This window comes from Miscanthus floridulus, chromosome 8 (assembly GCF_019320115.1).
Source record: "Miscanthus floridulus cultivar M001 chromosome 8, ASM1932011v1, whole genome shotgun sequence".
Lineage (NCBI taxonomy): Eukaryota > Viridiplantae > Streptophyta > Magnoliopsida > Poales > Poaceae > Miscanthus > Miscanthus floridulus.
Genome location: NC_089587.1, coordinates 78,264,320 through 78,284,227, shown reverse-complemented (window position 1 = coordinate 78,284,227; position 19,908 = coordinate 78,264,320). Strand labels below are relative to the sequence as shown.

At 42.1% G+C, this 19,908-nt stretch overlaps 1 protein-coding gene and 2 pseudogenes across 1 annotated transcript; 2 read left to right on the top strand and 1 right to left on the bottom strand.

The window, feature by feature from the left end:
- Nucleotides 1-350: 350 nt before the first annotated feature.
- Nucleotides 351-1,386, top strand: LOC136469441 (wall-associated receptor kinase 3-like; annotated as a pseudogene).
- Nucleotides 1,387-8,026: 6,640 nt separating this feature from the next.
- Nucleotides 8,027-9,035, bottom strand: LOC136469440 (uncharacterized). The gene is made up of 2 exons (XM_066467634.1): nt 8,986-9,035; nt 8,027-8,942 (listed from the first exon to the last, which is right to left on the bottom strand). Exons 1-2 carry the CDS (start codon nt 9,033-9,035, stop codon nt 8,027-8,029), a joined length of 966 nt encoding a protein of 321 aa, XP_066323731.1.
- A 1,639-nt stretch (nt 9,036-10,674) lies between these two features.
- On the top strand, nt 10,675-19,284 carry LOC136469439 (wall-associated receptor kinase-like 8; annotated as a pseudogene).
- The last annotated feature ends 624 nt before the right edge of the window (nt 19,285-19,908 follow it).

Below are 19,908 nucleotides of genomic sequence, written 5' to 3'. Positions count from 1 at the left end.
CTGTAGCTGGCTACAAAATAACTTATTTTGTACCCAGTTTGAGTTATGATAATTATTATGTTAATTTACGAGATTATAGTAACTCCTTACTAAGTGGTTTACTATAACGTTATGGTAAATATCCTCATGTGTTATAGTAACTCAACTATCGTAAATATGTATTGACATTATCGTAAATGAAGTTGGCTACATAATAACTTATTTTGTAGCTGGCTACTGAATATACTCTCCCTGTATATATATATATATATATATATATATATATATATATATATATATATATATATATATATATATATATATATATATATATATATATATAGGGGTAAAATTTAGGTGTGTCATATCGGATGTCACATAATACCGACATTGGGGAAAGGATGATCATTACGTTAAAGGAGCTAGAGAAGGCTACTAACAATTTTGACAGAGCACGTGTGATCGGTGGAGGAGGGCATGGTACTGTATTCAAAAGAATTATAGACCTACAAGTCGTGGCAATCAAGAAATCAAGGATAGTGGTCCAGAGAGAAATAGGAGAATTCATCAATGAAGTAGCTATTCCTTCTCAAGTCAACCATAGAAATGTGGTGAAACTATTAGGATGTTGCCTTGAGGTAGAAGTCCCGCTTCTAATTTATGAGTTCATCTCAAATGGAACCCTTTACCAACATCTACATGTTGAAGGATCAATATCACTACCATGGGTTGATCGGATAAGGATTGCGCTTGAAGTTGCTAAGCTCTATCCTATCTACATTCAGCGACTTCAATGCCAATATTCCATAGAGATATTAAGTCCTCCAACGTACTTCTTGATGATAGGTTAACAGCAAAGGTATCAGACTTTGGAGCTTCAAGGTACATCACAACTGATCAAACAGGAATAACTACAGCTGTTCAAGGAGCATTTGGTTACTTAGATCCAATGTACTATTATACAGCCCGATTAACAGACAAGAGTGATGTCTTTAGTTTTGGTGTTCTCCTTATAGAATTGCTTACGAGGAAGAACCGTTCCTTTACAGGTCCAATGATGATGATAGTCTTATTTCACATTTTATAAAATTGCTAGCACAAGGCAACCTATGTGACATAATAGATCCTCAAGCCACGGAAGAGGAAGATGGAGAAGTCCAAGAAGTTGCTATACTAGCATCAGCGTGTACTAAACTAAGGGGAGAAGAGCGGCCTACAATGAGAGAAGTGGAGATGACACTTGAAAACTTGACTAAGAAGAAGCATGTTCCATACATTATGCCAGAAAGGGCCAATGATGATGAAAACCTAGTCCGATACATGCCAACTCAACGGATATCCAATGAAGCAAGTAGACAATACAGTATGGAAGAGGAAATACTATTGTTGGCAAACTACCCCCGATGAACTCGTGCAATCATGAGCAACGATGAACTTCATTTGCTGTCATATTACCGATTTTGTATATCTTTTGTTACTTTGCATGAATATTATAAACAGTATAGTTATGTGCTTTGTATTTATTCATTGGTCATCTGAAGATATTAGTTTGCTTTCTAGTTTGTTGTAAGCATGTCAACACAAAGGAGTTAAAAGCAGAGGATTGGCCTTGGATCTAGAATCTTGAGCTAATGCAACTGATATTTCCTTCAGCTATTTAGTATAGTTTGGTTATTGAAACTAATATCGGTATTGACGAAAGCAATATGCAGATGATAAGTGTCATGCTTGTTGAGCTAATGAGCTGCTAACGAGCAAGAAGCCAAGCATGTACATGTCGGCATGTTGCCTGAAGGAGTCAGTTTAGGTGCACACTTCGCTATGCTGTTGAATCAAGATAAGCTCGATGAGATGCTCGATGAGCAGGTCATGAAAGAAGAAGACAAAGATGAGGCTAAACAAGTGGCGGCCATAGCAGCAATGTGCTTGAGGTTGAAGGGTGAGGATAGGCCAAAGATGCGGTACGTGGAGATGAGGCTTCAAGGACTGCAGGGTTTAGACGTTTACAGTTACAGCTCTGGGATGGAAGAGCAGCTGGGTGATCTGAATGGGTCAACATTTCAAGGAGGCAACGCCGGCGTTGGCAACAACTATAGCAGTAGGCAGTACAGTATGGAGGAAGAGATCTTGTTATCAGCGAGCTTGTAACGATGATCGAATATTCACATTCAGTGACAAACGGTTATCCAGTACTTTACCTTAGATTGGATAGTCAATAATCACACTGTTGGTTTCAGTTCATTAAAGCCATTCTCCAAAGTAGCATTGTCATGTGCAAATTATCAAACACTGGAATTTTCCTAATAATAAGTGAAAAAGTTGCAGTTTGTAGAAGGATCCATTCATTTATCAAGGCATTTGACACTAGCACTCAGAAAATTGCCTATGCAAACTATCAGACAGATGGTAGGAATCTTCAATCCAATTATAAGAGAAAAAACTATCAGTATATATAACTTCAGAATTTCATGATTCTTGAGGCCTGCAGTGCAACTTGTTAAGAGATTCTTAAAAAAAAACTTGCTAAGACTAAGAGAAGATTGATGATGTGGATTTAGGCTACTTGCATTGCATTGCCTCCAGTATTAACATCACTCAATCGTCAGTGCTGCTCTATTCCATGACGCTTGCAATTGTCATCCAACAATTGTTCACACTTCAGACAACCACACAACGCAGTCCACAGAGACAAGAGGTTTCAAACCACTTGTTACTGTGACATGGAGCACTAAACTACTGCCTGCCCAACACGAATAGTGTTACTCTACGACCATAACATATATCGCCTGCCTACAATGACGAACCGGCTCACGAAAGACAGTAAAAAAAATTACAGCTTGGCTGCATACATCGTACGTGTAGGATACTGAAGCAGGGAAGCATAAATAGCTGTACACAATGTACACATGCATACGACCAAGCTACATCGATCCATCAATGGCTTCTCTGCTAATTTCCCTTGCGGTGGCAGCAGCAGCAGCTGTTGCGTTGTGTTGAGGAATAATGAGTGGATCAAAGAGTATTTTGGAGATTTTGGAAGAAAGGGAAGAACAGACATGAGACAGAGGCATGGGGAAGTTTGGATCGATACTCTCGATCCTTCTCAGATACTCCTCCTTATCTCTTAGTTGTTTGTACATTTTAACCCTTAGCTATTTTCTATATTTACAACACACACCAACACTCCCCCTCAAGATGGGGCAAAAAAAATTATACAGACCCATCTTGCTACAAAAGGCAGAAAATAATTTTTCGGGTAATCCTTTGGTTAGGACATCAGCAACTTGACTAGCTGATTTTACATAAGGTAGACAAATTATCCCTCTATCCAACTTCTCCTTGATAAAGTGACGATCGATCTCAATGTGCTTGGTTCTATCATGATGAACATGATTGTTGGCTATATCAATGGCTGCTTTGTTGTCACAATATAACATCAAAGGCTTGCCCTTAAACAATTTCAATTCCATTGGAAGAATTTGCAGCCATAACAGTTCACACACACCATGAGCCATAGCACGAAACTCAGCCTCAGCGGTAGACCGTGTTTTTTTTCGAACTACGCAGGAGAGCTGCGCGTCATTTCATTAAGGTAGAAATAAAATACACGAGTCTAAATAGACCCTACTCAAGTACAAAACACCACCAACACACACCCATTCACTTAACTAAAACAGGCGCGCCACAAACTAAATTCTTGTCGACCAGACAAAAACCGCCTGCCTTATACCCCCACGGCCGGCTCCCTGACCAAGAGTTCCTGGAGCTTTCTTGCTCCAGCCCTGCATCAAAGATTACCCTCAGTGCTGACAGCCCTAAGAACCTCCTGGATGCTTGGCGTGGCATTTTCAAACACACATGAGTTACGGTGCTTCCACACCTCCCAAGCTATCAAAATTATCAGGGAGTTGAGACCCTTCCGTTCCGCCTTGGGCACTGACGATATTGCCTTCCACCACCATTTAGAGAAACGAGATGCTGTAGGTTCTGGCGATAGAGAACTGAGACCCAAGTATTGGAAGATTTGAGCCCATAATTGACGAGTGAATACACAACCAACCAGGATATGATGAATAGTCTCCTCAGCTTGATCACACAAAGGGCAAGCCTCAGGATGGGGCAATCCCCTCTTCGCAAGGCGATCGGCCGTCCAACACCGATTGTGGAAAACCAACCAGATAAAAAATTTGCAACGAGGAGGCGCCCAGCTTTTCCAAATTCTTCTCCAAGGACCAAACCTGATGGCTCCCACAAAGAAGGCAGCATAAGCTGATTTACTTGTGTATAAACCAGATTGGGTTAGCTTCCAAGTAAATTGATCTGGAACCTGTTGCTGCAGAAAAATTCCATCCACCAAGTCCCAGAGCTGTAGGTACTCGACGAGGACTGATACAGTGTGAGCTCCCCTGATGTCATCTACCCATTTTCTGTTCTGGAGTGCCTAAGCAACAGTACGTCTCTTGGCTGTACGCTTGGGGACAACATTAAACAGGTTGGGGGCCAACTCAGCCAAGGTGTGACCATTTAACCATCTATCTGTCCAGAACCGAATTTTCTCACCATTCCCTACTATGGCATCTACTACAATATTGAAGAGGGCCTGAGCCTTGCGGGGGACTTGTACTGGAAGACCAGCCCATGGTCTTGATGGATCAGTTTTCTCAGCACACAGCCATCGAATCCTTAAAGTGCAGCCAAGGAGTTCTAAGTTATGGATCCCAAGGCCACCATATTCAAGAGGCCGCTGCACCCTTTCCCAAGCGACCAAACAATTACCACCATTAGCCTGCTCCTGGCCTTTCCAAAGGAAGCCTCTCCTTTTCTTATCAATAGCCTTCAGAAACCCGTGCTACAATACTTTGCTTCTTACTTCTCCATGCAACCAGGTTACCTCCTACAAATGTACAATATCCAGAAGTTGATCGCCTATCATCCAAAGAGCCTGCCCAGTCAGCATCAGTGTAGCACTCAATTTGTAAATTTCCTTGACGAGTGTATAAAAGACCCTTCCCTGGGCAACTCTTAAGATACCACAAGATCCGATAAACAACATCCATATGGGAAGATCTAGGATCATGCATAAATTGACTCACCACACTTACAACAAAGGCAATATCTGGTCGAGTGTGAGAGATATATAAGTCTTCCAACAAGCCTTCGGTAACACTCACGGTTCACCAGAGTCCCTGCATCTTTACTTAAGCGATGATTTTGTTCAATTGGAGTGGTTGCAGGACGACATCCAAGCATTCCAGTTTCCTTTAGTAGATCTAGGACATATTTTCTTTGAGAAATTTCAATTCCGAGAAAATATCTTAAGTGCCCCAAATCTTTTACTTCAAATTCTTGTGCAAGGTATTTCTTTAGATTAGAAATTTCAGTAGAGTCATCCCCAGTAATCACAATATCATCCACATACACTATTAGAATTGTTACCTTGCCTACAACATGCTTATAGAATAGTGTATGATCAGCATTACTTTGGAGATAACCTCTCTTTAGCATGGATTGCCTAAAGCGATCAAACCAAGCCCTGGGTGATTGTTTCAGCCCATATAAAGATCGATGCAAACGAAGCACCTTCCCATTAGTTTGATCTGTTTCAATTCCAGGTGGAATGTGCATATATACTTCTTCATGAAGATCACCATGAAGGAATGTATTTTTTACATCCATCTGGTATACCTCCCAATCCAAATTAACAGCACAAGATATAAGTGTTCTTACCGAATTCATCTTAGCCACAGGTGCAAAGGTCTCATCATAATCAATCCCATAAGTCTGAGTGTACCCCTTTGCAACTAAACGGGCTTTGTACCTATCCACCTTTCCTTCTGGTGTATGTTTAATAGTAAAAACCCACTTACATCCTACGAGTTGCTTACCTTGAGGTAGATCCACAAGCTCCCAAGCTTTGTTCTTCTCCAAAGCTCTCATCTCTTCTAGCATTGCTTCCTTCCACTCAGGGTCCTCTTTGGCCAATTTCCAATTGGTAGGAATGGATACAGAATCTAGTGAGGCAATAAAACTTTGGAAGGATGAACTACAATTTTTATAGGACATGAAGTTGGCAATATCATGTTTGTACCCAACATAATCTTTGAGGTGAGCAGGAATGTTTGAGGATCTATGTGGTTTTCTCAAGGCAATGGGTAAGTCATTGTGAGAAGAAGGTTGAGTAGATGGTTGATTCTCACCTTGCTCTAAAGTGCTTGATGGAGCAATAGGATCGGGAGATTGAGTGCCATTATGTGGGTCCTCATGCATAATAGACTCTATATTCTAAGAAGGCAGATTATGCTGCATGTCTCCATGACAAGGATTATCATTATGGTTATATGTTATCTCCCCCTGACTTAAACTTTGCCTATCACTCAAAGGTAACACATTTGAATTAGGGATACAAATAGAGCCCACAAGAATGCCTCCACCATTACTCTCCCCCTCTTGTTGCACTTCAAATGGGGATAGTAATTTCACTATTTCAGTATCATTGGTTGGGCCATAATAAGGTTCATTTTCATGAAAAGTCACATCCATACTAACAAAGAAGCGACGCTCAGAAGGACACCAACACCTATAACCCTTTTGAGTAGGAGAATAACCAACAAACACACATTTAACAGCATGAGGATCAAGTTTCCCAACATTATTTCTATAATCATGAACAAAGCATACACATCCAAAAACCTTAGGAGAAACAACAAAATCATTTTATTTCAAAAGTAACTCAGCTGGAGATTTATAATCAAGAACTCGTAGAGGCATTCGATTAATTAAATTTGCCGCAGTCTTTATAGCTTCCCCCCAAAGAAACTTAGGAACATTCATTGTAAACATAAGCGAACGAGCAACCTCAAGGAAATGCCTATTTTTCCGTTCGGCAACACCATTTTGCTGTGGAGTGTTAACATAGGTTGTTTGATGCTCAATACCATTCGAGTCAAGAAACTGTTCAAACTCCTGATTAACATACTCCGTACCATTGTCAGAACGTAAGACTTTAACAGTGTTGCCAAACTTATTTTTTATAAAAGCATAGAAGTCTTTGAAAACTGCAAAGACTTCACTTTTATGTTTCAACAAGTAAAGCCAAGTATATCGACTAAAACCATCAATAAAAGTCACAAACCACATGTGCCCTAGTATAGAGTTCACCTCACATGGTCCCCAAACATCAGAGTGAATAATATCAAATGGTTTGTTGCTTCTTAAACCTAAACTTAGATAGGGAACCCTTGTATGTTTGGCAAACTCACAAGCATCACATATAAGAGATTCCCTAGGGCATGCATTAAAAAGAGATGGATAACTTCGAGACAAAGAAACAAAAGAGGGGTGTCCAAGCCTGCGATGAAGTAATAATAATTCTTGACAAGGAGACATCTTGGATGCAAAAGCCACTTCATCACTTCCTTCATCAAGATAATAGAGTCCATTATGCATGGTCCCAGTCCCAAGAATTCTCCCTGTCCCAAGCTCCTGAAAAGCACAATGAGAAGGATCAAACCAACCTCTACAATTGAGTGATTTTGTGATAGAGCTAACAGACAATAGGTTAACAGGGAAATTAGGAACATGCAAAACTGGTGATAGGGATAAGGTTTTGGTGCACTGAACTGATCCATGTCCTGTTATAGGAGCCATGGATCCATCAGCTACACGCACCTTATCCTTACCTGAACAAGGGGTGTACGAAGTAAAAAGATTTGATGCTCCTGTCATGTGGTTAGTGGTCCTGAATCAATAATCCAAGGTTTAGGCTGAACTTTGGATAAGTGCACGTGATATGGTTTTATACCTTGGGATGTAGCATGGAAACTAGAAGCAGTGGTAGAAGACCCTTGGGAGGAAGTTGAGCCTTCTGAGACTTTGAGCTTGGACTTGTACTCCTTAAGAGCTTGCACATCTACCACTGGAAGCAAGGGCGGATCCAACGGTGGGGCGGGGGGCTCAAACCCCCCCTACCCATACCGGAACAGTGGAACCTCCTATGGAGTCCCTATGAATTTTTAAGTAAAGTTCTATAGTGTAGGGGTATTGAGACTTAAGAGCGAGCAGCAGTGTTGTTCAGCCCCTCTGAAATATTTCCTAGATCCGCCGCTGACTGGAAGCTCCCCTTCAGGTTGAGTGTGATTTGCTTGATTCCATTTACCACCTCGGGAGTTCTCCCCTTTTTCCACCCAGATGGAAAACCATGTAACTTAAAGCACTTCTCTATTGTATGCCCTTCACGGCCACAATGATCACACAATGTGTCTGTCTTGTTCTTGACTCCTTGGGAATTGAGTGTGCCGTTATTCTTAATAGATAAAGCAGCAAGAACATCAATTCCTTTATAATCATCTACCTTGGAATGAGACAGCCTAGTTTCTTCTTCTATGATGCTAGAGATTGTATCATCCAAACTAGGCCAATCAGACTTAGAGAATATAAGTTGATGACGAATATCAAATTCTTGATTCAAACCATCAAGAAAGAGTTTACTCACAAATGACTGGAACCAAGTATGATGAATAGCCATGTCTTTCTTATCAATTGGTTCAAATGGGTGGTAATAATGCAAGTCTCTGTACAACTTCTTCACTTCACCAGCATATTCGGTCACAGACCTTGACCCTTGTTTTAAATGAGTTAACTCATGCATAATTCGAGTAGCTTGCATCTTGTTTGATTTCCCAGAAAATTGATTCTCCAAAGCTGACCACACTTCTGCAACTATGGCAAAGGTCTCAACTTGTTCTCGGATTGTTGGTTCCATACTACTCAGCAGCCATACTAGCACTCTGTCATTGATCTGCTTATTCCCTTTTTCACTTCCTTTTTCACCTTCTTCATTCACAGCAAGAAGCAGACTCTCATATCCATGAGAGCCCAAAATTAGTTTGGCATGGCGCACCCAACTAACATAATTCTCCGGACCTGACAGCTTCACCGGATTAGGCTCAAGTTGTTGGGACTCCCTTCAGTTGTTGCTGTTCTAGCACTTTACTGAATATTTCACACAATTTTTCAACACTAGCATCCATCGGTTGCTGTTGATTTGTATCTCCCATGGCTCTTTATCAGAACGAACTGACTTCAGCAGCCAAACAAGAATTTACTAACAAATTGACAAATGCGGCAAGCGGCAAATAAACAACAATATAATTTGGAGAAGCACGTTACTTTCCAACACAATCTTGATTTGAATAATAATTATTTAAGGCCTCGGCACCTAGCACCACAAGCACCTGATAACTCAAAGGAACTGTAGCTCTGACCAACAATGACTCAGGAATAAGCAAGCTAATAAAGATGAATCGAAAGTGACCAAGTACCAGCAACAGCTCTTGGCTTTCACGTATGCAGCAGACAGCACTAGTCCAGAATCCAAACACCAGGGCCATGTTTAGTTGGGCCGATTCGGCGGCGGCAGATTCACTGTACCTACACTGTCCAATCGTTGATTAATTAGGCTCAAAACGTTCGTCTCGCAAGGTACAACTAAACTGTGCAATTAGTTTTTGATTTCGTCAACATTTAGTACTCCATGCATGTACCGCAAATTTGATGTGATGGAAAATCTTCTTTTTGCATAGCATCAAAGTTGAAATTTAGTGAAACTAAACGTGGCCAAAGCACCACCGCAGCAACAGAAGAACGATGGGAGAACTACGGCTCCCTCTTACACTGCGGCTTCCAAATCACAGCAACAACAGCAAATGCCCCCCAAAAAGGGAATGGAATCACACCAGATTAACCTGCTCCGGTACCATGCTGAGGAATAATGAGTGGATCAAAGAGTATTTTGGAGATTTTGGAAGAAAAGGAAGAACAGCCATGAGACAGGAATGGGGAAGTCTGGATCGATACTCTCTATCCTTCTCAGACACTCCTTATCTCTTAGTTGTTTTTACATTTTAACCCTTAGCTATTTTCTATATTTAATAGACACACGAACACTTTTTTCGAGATTATGGGTCTGTTCGGCAGGACTGAAAAATAAACCAAAATATTGTTCCAGCTGATCGTTGTGAGAGAAAAATATTATTCTAGCAAAAAATCACTGTGAACAGTGATTCGTGAGGGGGCTACCCAGCCAGCCAGCCACCGGCCAGCCAGCCGAACAGCCCCTATGTCTTGGCATGTTTTTTATTAAGCGGGAGTAGAAAGTATTGTTACAAAACAGTCGAGTTACAATAATCCAAAGATTACCGAAATCTACAGCACACATCTCTCACACTTCTTGCACGAGGTTGTGATTACACAAGATACTATTTTGCAACTAAGACAAAGATATGTTGAGCTATGATCCAAATTCAAGTTTGGGCCGAAGCAAAGCGGCCCATTAGCGTTAAGAGGGACTACACCATCTATTAGTTCCGTATTGCTAATAGACGAGGGTGTGGGGTTTTTTCTCCCTATATATACGGACCACCTCCCTTATAGGCATCATAGACTTGTATACGGAAAGGCCCCTAGGTTAGGGTATCCCCAAGTTGTAAATCTCCAGCGTTTGTAACCTCACCCGATATAGTGAAGATTTGCTGGCTGGTGCCCGTGGTTTTTCCCTTCCACCTTGGGAGGGTTTTCCACGTTAAAATCTCGTGTCTCCTGTGTTTGATCTACTGTTCTTCGTCGTTTATATTGCCTATCGTTTATAACAAGTGGTACCAGAGCTTGGTTTGACCTTAGGGTTTCGCGATGGCATCGATGAAGTTTGATCTACCGCTGCTGGATTACAAGACGAGATTTGCACTGTGGCAAGTCAAGATGCGGGCGATTCTGGCACAATCTTCGGATCTTGATGAGGCGCTGGACGGTTTCGGAGGAAAAGGGCAGAAGTCATGGACCGCTGAAGAGAAGCGGAAGGATCGTAAGGCTCTGTCTCTGATTCAACTTTATCTACATAATGATATTTTGCAAGAAGTGTTGCAGGAGAAAACTGCCGCAGAACTTTGGCTCAAGCTGGAATCGATCTGTATGTCCAAGGATCTAACCAGTAAGATGCACGTGAAGATGAAGTTGTTCACGCACAAGCTGCAAGAAGGTGGTTCGGTGATGAACCACTTATCGATCTTTAAGGAGATCGTTGCCAACCTAGTGTCGATGGAGGTAAAATATGATGATGAAGATTTAGCTCTTCTACTGTTATGCTTACTGCCTACTTCATTTGCAAATTTTCGAGATACCATACTATTAAGCCATGATGAACTAACTCTTGCGGAAGTATATGAGGCCCTCTAGACGAGGGAGAAGATGAAAGGTATGGTTCAGTCTGATGTGTCGTCCTCCAAGGGTGAAGTGTTGCAGGTTAGAGGCAAGCCCAAGCAGAAAACCTACAACAACAACAATAATCGAGACAAGAGTAAGAATGGTAAAGGCCGTTCGAAGTCCAGAGGCAGGGATAAGTTCTGCAGGTATTGTAAGAAAGATACTCATGTCATTGAGGATTGTTGGAAGCTGTAGAATAAGGAGAAAAGAAACGGTACATATAAACCGAAAAATAAATCCGATGGTGATGGTAAGGCCTCTGTTGTCTCCGCTGTTGATAATTCTGATTCAGGAGATGTTCTGGTTGTTTCTGCTAGTTGTGTTGCTGGTCGTGATGAATGGATACTTGATTCTGCATGCTCGTTTCATATATGCTCTAACAGAGATTGGTTCAGTTCTTATGAGTCTGTGTAGAGTGGAGATGTTGTGCGTATGGGAGATAACAACCCCCATGAGATTGTGGGCATTGGCTCCGTTCAGATCAAGATGCATGATGGCATGATACACACACTGAAAGATGTGAGGCACATACCAGGGATGACCAGAAATCTCATCTCCCTCAGCACACTTGATGCCGAGGGGTATAGACACTCTGGTTCAGGTAGAGTGTGTAAGGTATCAAAAGGCTCTCTCATTTATATGATAGGTGATATGAACTCTGCAAAGTTATATGTTCTTAGAGGAAGTACTTTACATGGTTCCATCACTGCCGCTGCTGTTTCTAATGATGAACCAAGTAAAACTAATCTCTGACATATGCGTCTTGGGCATATGAGTGAACTTGGTATGGCAGAATTGATCAAGAGAGACCTGCTGGATGGCTGCATTATGGGTAAGATGAAGTTCTGTGAGCACTGTGTTTTTGGTAAGCACAAGAGGATAAAATTCAATGCATCTGTTCATACCACCAAAGGTACACTTGATTATATACATGCTGATTTGTGGGGGCCGTCTCGTAAGCCCTCTTATGGTGGTGCTCGTTACATGCTTACCATTATTGATGATTACTCTAGAAAAGTGTGGCCTTATTTTCTGAAAAGTAAAGATGATACTTTTGCTGTTTTTAAAGAGTGGAAAGTTATGATAGAAAGGCAAACTGAAAAGAAGGTAAAATTGCTTCGTACTGACAATGACGGTGAATTCTGTTTGGATGCTTTTAATGATTACTGCAGGGAAGAAGGCATTGTTAGGCACCACACCATTCCGTACACTCCTCAGCAGAATGGTGTGGCTGAGCGCATGAACCGAACGATCATCTCGAGGGCTCATTGCATGTTATCCAATGCTCATATGAACAGGCGTTTTTGGGCTGAGGCTGCTAACACTGCCTGTTACTTGATCAACCGGTCACCTTCTATCCCACTTAATAAGAAAACTCCCATTGAGGTATGGTCTGGTATGCCTGCTGATTATTCACAGTTGAGAGTTTTCGGTTGCACTGCTTATGCTCATGTTGATAATGGAAAGCTAGAACCTAGAGCCATTAAGTGTTTGTTTCTTGGTTATGGTTCTGGAGTTAAAGGATATAAGTTATGGAATCCTGAAACTAAAAAGACTTTCATAAGCAGGAGCGTTGTTTTCAATGAATCTGTTATGTTTAATGACAGCTTCCACAGATGTTTCACCAGTTGGTTCTAATGAGGAGCAGGAATATGTTAGCGTGCAGGTGGAGCACGTAGATGATCAGGAAACTGAAATTGTTGATAACAATGTTCATGATATTGTTCAGCACTCACCTCCTGTTTTGTAGCCTCAAAATCAGTCTATTGCAGATCGCAGAACAAAGAGGAGTTGTGGACCTCGTCCACGTTTAATTGAGGAATGTGATATTGTTCATTATGCCTTTAGTTGTGCTGAACAGGTTGAGAACATTCATGAGCCGGCTACGTACACTGAAGCTGTTGTTTCTGGTGACCGCAAGAAGTGGATTTCCGCTATGCAAGAAGAGATGCAGTCACTTGAGAAAAATGGCACATGGGATGTTGTGCGCTTGCCTAAACATAAGAAGGTCGTTCGTTGCAAATGGATCTTCAAAAGAAAGGAAGGTTTGTCTCCTAGTGAGCCTCCAAGATTTAAGGCAAGGTTAGTAGCAAAAGATTTCAGTCAGATTCCTGGTGTTGATTATAATGATGTGTTCTCTCCAGTTGTAAAGCATAGTTCAATTCATACATTTTTCGGTATTGTTGCTATACGAGATCTTGAGCTTGAGAAGTTAGATATAAAGACTGCGTTTCTTCATGGAGAGCTAGAGGAGGAGATATACATGGACCAGCCAGAAGGGTTCATAGTACCTGGTAAGGAGGATCATGTTTGCAAATTAAAGAGGTCCTTATATGGTTTAAAACAGTCTCCTCGTCAATGGTATAAAAGGTTTGATTCTTTTATGATGTCACATGGTTTTAAGAGGTCTGAATTTGATAGCTATATGTATATTAAATTTGTTGAGGGATCACCTATATACTTGTTGTTATATGTTGATGATATGTTAATTGCTGCCAAGAGCAAGAAAGAAATCACTACGTTGAAGAAATTGTTGAGTAGTGAGTTTGAGATGAAGGATCTTGGTGCTGCTAAGAAGATTCTAGGTATGAAAATTATAAGAGACAGAAATTCTGGTTTGTTATTTCTTAGTCAGCAAAGTTACATTAAGAAAGTTCTTCATCGTTTCAACATGCATGATGCAAAGTCTGTTAGTACTCCTATTGCTCCTCATTTCAAATTATCAGTTTTACAATGTGCTAGTACGGATGAGGATTTTGAGTACATGTCAAGAGTTCCATATTCTAGTGCTGTTGGTTCTTTGATGTATGCCATGGTTTGCTTTCGTCCTGATTTATCATATGCTATGAGTTTGGTTAGTAGATACATGGCTAATCCTGGTAAAGAATATTGGAAGGCTGTTCAGTGGATTTTCAGGTACCTTCGTGGTACAACAAATGCCTGTTTCAAGTTTGGTAAGACTGATAAGGGACTCACTGGCTACGTGGATTCAGATTTTGCTGCTGATTTGGATAAGAGGAGATCTCTCACAGGTTATGTGTTCACTATTTGTGGTTGTGCTGTGAGTTGGAGGACAACATTGCGGCCCGTTATTGCCCTGTCTACCACTGAAGCAGAATACATGGCTATTGCTGAAGCATGTAAAGAATCAGTTTGGTTGAAATGTTTGTTTGCTGAGCTTTGTGGAGATGATTCTTGCATTAATTTATTTTGTTACAGTCAAAGTGCTATATGTCTCACTAAAGATCAGATGTTTCATGAGAGAACGAAGCACATTGATGTCAAATACCATTATGTTCACGATGTGGTCGCGCAAGGTAAGCTGAAGGTATGCAAGATAAGCACACATGATAATCCTGCTGATATGTTGACAAAGCCAGTTCCTGTTGATAAGTTTGAGCTTTGCTCAAGTTTAGTTGGTATAACTGTTTAGTCCAAGAGGCTATTTGGCACCGGAAGTATTTCTTTATTGTTTCAGGATGAAGGTTCGTTTTATACTACAAGAAGGAATTTGTCTCAAGGTGGAGTTTGTTGAGCTATGATCCAAATTCAAGTTTGGGCCGAAGCAAAACGGCCCATTAGCGTTAAGAGGGACTACACCATCTATTAGTTCCGTATTGCTAATAGACGAGAGTGTGGGGTTTTTTCTCCCTATATATACGGACCACCTCCCTCATAGGCATCATAGACTTTTATACGGGAAGGCCCCTAGGTTAGGGTATCCCAAGTTGTAAATCTCTGGCGTTTGTAATCTCACCCGATATAGTGAAGATTTGCTGGCTGGTGCTCATGGTTTTTCCTTTCCACCTTGGGAGGCTCGTGTCTTCTATATTTGATCAACTGTTCTTCGTCGTTTATATTGCCTAACGGCACCTGAAATGTTGATTTGTATCTATGCACCGTCTCAGAGTTGACATTGAGCAAGCTTGTTACGACTCGCGGCTTCTGCAAGAACATGCACTGAGCCTGCTTGGTGGAGTCCACCTCGCGTGGCTTGGCAGACACACACCAACACGTTGCCACGGCATCGCCGGCAGCGGCAGATGGTCCATGGCACAGCTGCGCTACCAGCTGCGGCAACATCAGCATCGCCTACCCGTTCGGCGTCGAGCCGGGCTGCTACCGTGGCGGCTTCGACGTCATCTGCGACCGTTCCTTCCAGCCACCCAAGCTGTTCCTCGGCGACGGCGCCACCGAGGTCACGGACATATTCATCTCCAACGGCACGCTGCGGATCAGCAGCGGCCACGTGAACATCAGCGACCTGGTGCTCCGGTCCGCCGGCACGTCGTGGGGCGCCGGGCTCCGTCCCGGCGGCCCGTACTTCCTCTCGGAGGAGCGGAACAAGCTCGTGGTGGTGGCCTGCAACATGCAGGTGCACCTCCTGGGCACGGCAGACGCCGGCGGCGGCATCGTCAGCGCCTGCTCGGCGCTCTGCCCGTCGGTCGTCGATGAGGGTGCGGGTGCGCCGGCGCAACGATGCGTCTACTTCAACGGCGGGTGCTCCGGCGTCGGCTGCTGCCAGGCGACCGTGCCCGTCGGCTACGCCAGGTACGCCGTCCGGGTGCAAAAGCTCAACGGCACGGCGACCCGCCGCACCAACATCTTCTACATCGCGGAGCGCGGCGTGAACTACACGATCAACAGGACCACGGCCGAGCACGCGCCGCCGCCGGCGCTCCCGGCCGTGCTGGACTGGGTCATCGGCGACGCTAACTCGACGTGCCCGGTGGACGCGCCGGCGCCGGAGTGCCGCAGCAGCCAAAGCTACTGCCAGAACTCCACCGCCGAGGCACACAGAGGCTACATCTGCCTCGGCCGGGTATGAGGGCAATCCATACATCACAGATGGATGAAGTCGCAACAACCTGGAAGACTGGGCACAGCCAGCAGACGTTCTTTAACGAAACAGCACACCTTCAACTGAAAAGGAAAATCTGACGTCATCGGCTCCTTCCAGGAATCTTCAGAAAGTTAAGCCAGGCTATCCTGAAAGTAGCAAAACAGGAAACCCCCCAAAAAGTCCATCCCAGTTATCTTCCATCATCCCCAGCAGAAAGAAAGCGAAAAGAGCAAAACACCATCAGACCATCGCTTGGCCCAAACCATAGCTGAAACCATCTATATACATCATATTAAACCTTCAACTTCCATATGATCAGTTTGCTCCCAAAATTTGATGCCTGATCATCATTGGATACTGTTCCAAAAATATTCTCTCCGTTCAGAAATAACTGCACATCTTCATTTTCGAGAAAACATTAAAAAAATTGATTAAATATATAATAAGAAGTACTAATATTTATGATATCACTAGATTAATCGTGACATATATCTTTATAATTAAATTGTTTAGAGATACAAATGTTGATACCTTTTCCTATAAAGACGGTTATTTTGGAATTGAGGGAGAATGCACTAAGTTTTCAGTATCTTGCTCTCTGATTGTGTAGATATCGATGAGTGTTTATCTCCGGAAATCTACAAATGCTTTGGTGAATGTAAGAACACACAGGGTGGGTACCAGTGCTATTGCCCTACTGGCTATACAGGCAATGCTTCAATCCTAAATGGGTACAAAGGTATATACGCCAGCATATGATTGGTTAAAACTTACATAACTTCTACATAACATAATCGAGAATTTTCTGTGATTTTCTTAGACGTCAATGAATGTGCGCACCCAGAAGTCTACCAGTGCTATGGTGAATGCATAAATTTGCCTGGAACATTTGAGTGCTTGTGCCCAACTGGGACATATGGGAATCCCAAGGAAAAGGGAAGATGCATCTGAGTGAAGAAATCCTACACAGCTACAAATAACAAGTTAGAATTGATATCATATAATTTTAGACTTCTCTATGAACTCAACCAAATAGTTATGATAATGCCATCTGTTTCATTTCAAATAAAAATGCTTTAGTTTGCTAAAGGAATGGCCTATAACGAACCAGTTTCAAATTAGTGTAAGATGATTCATGGTCTTTTCTCAGTAGCAAACCATAGATGTAGATGCTTTTTTTATGAAACGAGATGCAGATGTTAGGCCAGTCTCACTGGGAGTTTCATGTCCCAGTTTGCAACATTATCATATGTTGAAAACAGTGCAGAAGAGTTTTATTCCCATAAAACTTTCTCTACTCTTATGAAACTTTTATCATCTTTCTTTTCATAAGTACAGTGTCATCAACATATTTAATGCCCATAAAACTCTATGAAACCTCCACTGAGACTGGCCTTATGCTGTACCAACTAATTTCTTATCCTTTCAACATAGATTTACTAGTTTTTCAGCAGAAACCAGGAATACAAATTAATCGTGGGCATCTCTTAATCTGCCAATGTATTTATTGCAGCACTTTGTGTTGGTCTAGGGGTTGGAGTTAGCTCAACTCTTAGAGCATGTTTGGTTTCTACAGAAGCTTCTAAAATTTTTGTCACATCGAATATTTAGACATATGTATGGAGTATTAAATATAGACTAATTACAAAACTAATTGCACAACTTGCGACTAATTTGCGAGACGAATCTTTTAAGCCTAATTAGTTCATGATTTGACAACGTGGTGCTACAGTAAACATGTGCTAATGACGGATTAGTTAGGCTTAAAAAAATTGTCTCACAAATTAGTCTCTATCTATGTAATTGGTTTTGTAATTAATCCATATTTAATACTCCTTATTAGTATCTAAACATTCGATGTGACATAAATTTTAGAAAAGACTAAAGAACCAAACACCCCCTTATACTTCTGGCTGTAAGTGTTCATGTCATGAAACATAAGCTCAAGCTACGGAGGGCAAGAAAAATGAAGCAAAAATTCTTCGAACAATACCACGGGCTATTGCTGCAACAGTTAGTATCTGAAAATGGAGACGTCGCTGGAAGGATGATTATTTAGCCTGTTGGTTTGGCTGTAGCTTGTTGTAAACGATGGTAAATTTTCAGTCGGAACAGTATTTTTCTCTCACACAAACCAGCCAGCAGTACTTCTTCACGAACCAGCAACGATACGAACCAGTCAACCGAACAGGCTAATTACCTTGGAAGAGCTAGAGAGGGCAACAAACAATTTCGACAAAACTAACGAGGTCGGTGTTGGAGGACACGGAACTGTGTACAAAGGAATCCTTGGTCTAAACGTCGTCACCGTCAAGAAATCGAAGACTGTAATACAGAAAGAAATTGATGATTTCATCAATGAGGTGTCCATTCTTTCCCAAATCAACCATAGGAACGTTGTGAGGCTCCTTGGATGTTGTCTCAAGACACAAGTGCCGCTACTGGTTTACGAATTCATTTCAAATGGCAGTCTTAGTCATCATCTTCACAGTAAAGGCCCATCAAAGCTGTCGTGGGATGATCGACTGAGGATTGCGCTTGAAGTTGCCAGAGCTCTGGCCTACTTACACTCTGCTACGTCGGTACCGATATTTCATAGAGATATCAAGTCTTCAAACATACTTCTTGATGACAGTTTAACTGCAAAAGTATCTGACTTCGGAGCCTCAAGATACATCTCACTTAACCGAAGAGAAGTGACAGCTAGCATTCAAGGAACCATGGGCTATGTAGACCCTGCCTACTATTACACCAATAAATTGAGCGATGTTTTCAGCTTTGGCGTTCTTCTTATAGAGTTGCTTACCAGGGAGAAACCATTCGTCTTCACTTGTAATGGCGACAGCCTTGTCACACGTTTCCACTCGCTCCTAATGGAGGGAGATCTGGTACAGATAATTGATCCGCAGGTCGTGGAGGAGGAAGACAGAAGGGTCCAAGAAGTCGCTGAGCTTGCAGCGAGGTGCACCCTATTGAAACAACAAGAAAGACCAACAATGAGGCAGGTGGAGACGGAGCTGGAGAGTTTGCAAGGTTCAGAGAAGCTCACTCCACGTAATGCAGCAGCAAGGAGCTGTGAGGTGCACCGCATTGCTCGACCATGTAGTATGACAAATGCAGGAGGGTCTGTCAGGGAGAGGGAGGAAGCAAGCCGGCAATACAGCATGGAAGAGGAAATATTGCTGCCAGCAAGTTTTCCTCGATGATGTTGTTTCAGGATTAAAGAAATACACCGAATTGTAATTACATCCCAGATAGCAGATGAGAATACGAAGTGTTCTTCCGGTGAATTTTATTGTAAATATATTTTATATCAAATACTTTGGTTAGTGCTACTGCTTACATGCATATGAGTATATGACCACAACACGGGTCGCACTGGCAGAGTGTTTGTTGAAAATTTAATAAGAGTCCTAACATGTATTCAAAGGTTATTTACCTATCAACTTCAGTTTCCAACCTTTGGTTAAAAAACAGAACACCGAATTATATTGTTTGAAAGTCCCTAGCTCAAACTGGACCAACGAACAAACACTCGGAAATCTTCCGGTGGACCGGAGCAGCGCGCCGATGACTTCCCGCATCGATGATTTCCTGCGCGTCCCGTCTGTTGGCAAGTACGTGAGGCAGAAACGGGCCGGGGACGGAGGCGGCCCACGAAGCGTACGTTACTGAAGCGCAGCGACGGGCCAGGGACAAGAGCAGCTCGGTAGGTACGTATGTTTTCTTTTCTTTTTCTTTTTTCTTTCTTTTCTTTTTCTTTTTCTTTTCTTTTCTTTTCTTTTCTCTTTTTTCTTTTCAGGCTTTTTTCTTTCTATTTTTGTCTTTTT